Consider the following 1,849-nt stretch of genomic DNA (forward strand, 5'->3'; position numbering starts at 1 on the left):
TTTTTAGTCAGTTAGCATTATAATTTTTCAGTGAAAATTACTTGCTACGTGGCCAGTTTTCTACTCACTGTCTTGGCATGAGCCTTCTAACCATCCGTTGGTTATGCCTAAACAATGGCACACTCTTCTTCACTTAACCACTAACCAAATTTTACTATGTATATATTGTCAAACCTGTAAATTTCAACACCACTAGTCATCATCTAACAAGTCATTCTATCTTGACATGGGCTTCTTCCTTGCCAATGTCGTACTTGTATTTAGCCAACTTAAGATTCTTGCAGTCATTCTCACCATGGCCACTGCAGTATATCTCTTCTACAAAACAAAACGTGTTTATCTCGTTGATTTCATGTGTTATCGCCCCCCTGATGCTTACCGAGTCCCTACATCTTCTTTCATAGAACACATAGAAAGATTAGGCAAATTCAACAGTGAGACTGTCGAGTTTCAAACTAAAGTCTTGGAAAGATCTGGCATTGGAAGCGAAAGCTACTTTCCAACTGGTATTCATCTGTTCCCGAATGATCAGACCCTTAATTCAGCAGTAGAAGAAGTTGAAATGGTACTTTTTTCAATAACACAAAAGCTCTTTTCCAAGCACAAAATTGACCCGAAAAGCATTGACATTCTCATTACGAACTGCAGTGTCATTTGCCCAACTCCATCTTTAGCTTCCATGATCATCAACAAGTTTGGCTTGAGAAGCAATGTAAAGAGCTTCAACCTCTCTGGCATGGGATGCAGTGCCGGACTGTTATCAGTTTCTTTGGCTAAAGACCTACTCAAAGTTCATGAGAACTCTCTAGCTTTGATTCTTAGTATGGAATCTGTTTGTTCAAATATCTACAATGGAAAAGTCAAGTCCATGTTGCTTGCCAATTGTTTGTTTCGGATGGGCGGTGCTGCAGTTTTGCTTTCTAATCGAAAAAGAGACAAAAGACTGGCCAAATATGAACTCAAACACTTGGTCAGAACCCACATTGGTGCCAAGGATAGTTATTACAAATGTGTAATCCAGGAGCCAGACAAGGAGGGATTTACTGGGGTTAACTTATCAAAATCACTCAAGCAAGTAGCTGGGGAAGCCTTAAGAGTTAATGTGGCTACACTTGCTGTATTGGTACTACCCTATTCAGAGCAAGTCAAGTACGTTTTGGTAATCGTTTGGAAGAAAATTTGGCCCCCATCCAGAAAAAGGGGGCCCTATATACCAAACTTTAAGAAGGCATTTGAGCATTTTTGTATTCATTCAGGCGGGAAATCGGTGATTGAAACAGTGAAAGAGAAGCTGAAGCTGAGAGAAAAGGACATTGAAGCCTCAAGGATGACACTTTACAAGTTTGGGAACACATCCTCTGCTTCAACTTGGTACTCACTTAGCTATCTTGAGGCCAAAGGAAGAGTGAAAAGAGGGGACAGAGTTTGGCAGTTGGCTTTTGGGAGTGGGCTCAAATGTAACAGTGCAGTTTGGAAGTGCATCAAAAATCTTGACCCTGAAAGTTCCAATGTCTGGTCCGATTGGATCCACCGGTATCCAGTGGAAGTTCCAGATATAATAGACCATTGAAGCAAATTAATATATGAAAAGAGAGTTTGTTTTTCTGGTATAGTAATTAGCTGTAAAATTTGGAAAACTAGTAATAGATTTTGCTAAAGAATTTAATAGTTTTCCTTCCAATGATAGAGTAGCTATTTCTAGTGCATTTTTAATAAAACATTCACAGCTTAACAAGAAACTTTGGTACTGATCTTGAGAACAGTTTTTAAACAATAATTTAAATTGGGTTTTCAGTACAGATGACTATTTATGCACTATCTCTATACTTGTCCCTTTGTTATGCAGCTT

General features: G+C 38.8%; 1 protein-coding gene across 1 annotated transcript; it reads left to right on the forward strand.

The window, feature by feature from the left end:
* Window positions 1-226: 226 nt before the first annotated feature.
* On the forward strand, window positions 227-1,570 carry LOC133791509 (3-ketoacyl-CoA synthase 7-like). Its single transcript, XM_062229433.1, has one exon. The coding sequence runs from the start codon at window positions 227-229 to the stop codon at window positions 1,568-1,570; it is 1,344 nt and encodes a 447-aa protein (XP_062085417.1).
* The last annotated feature ends 279 nt before the right edge of the window (window positions 1,571-1,849 follow it).

This window comes from Humulus lupulus, chromosome 7 (assembly GCF_963169125.1).
Source record: "Humulus lupulus chromosome 7, drHumLupu1.1, whole genome shotgun sequence".
Taxonomy (NCBI): domain Eukaryota; kingdom Viridiplantae; phylum Streptophyta; class Magnoliopsida; order Rosales; family Cannabaceae; genus Humulus; species Humulus lupulus.

Bases quoted from the DNA above. Each gene is read 5' to 3' on its own strand.
- LOC133791509 (XM_062229433.1), top strand. From the start codon at position 227: ATGGGCTTCTTCCTTGCCAATGTCGTACTTGTATTTAGCCAACTTAAG.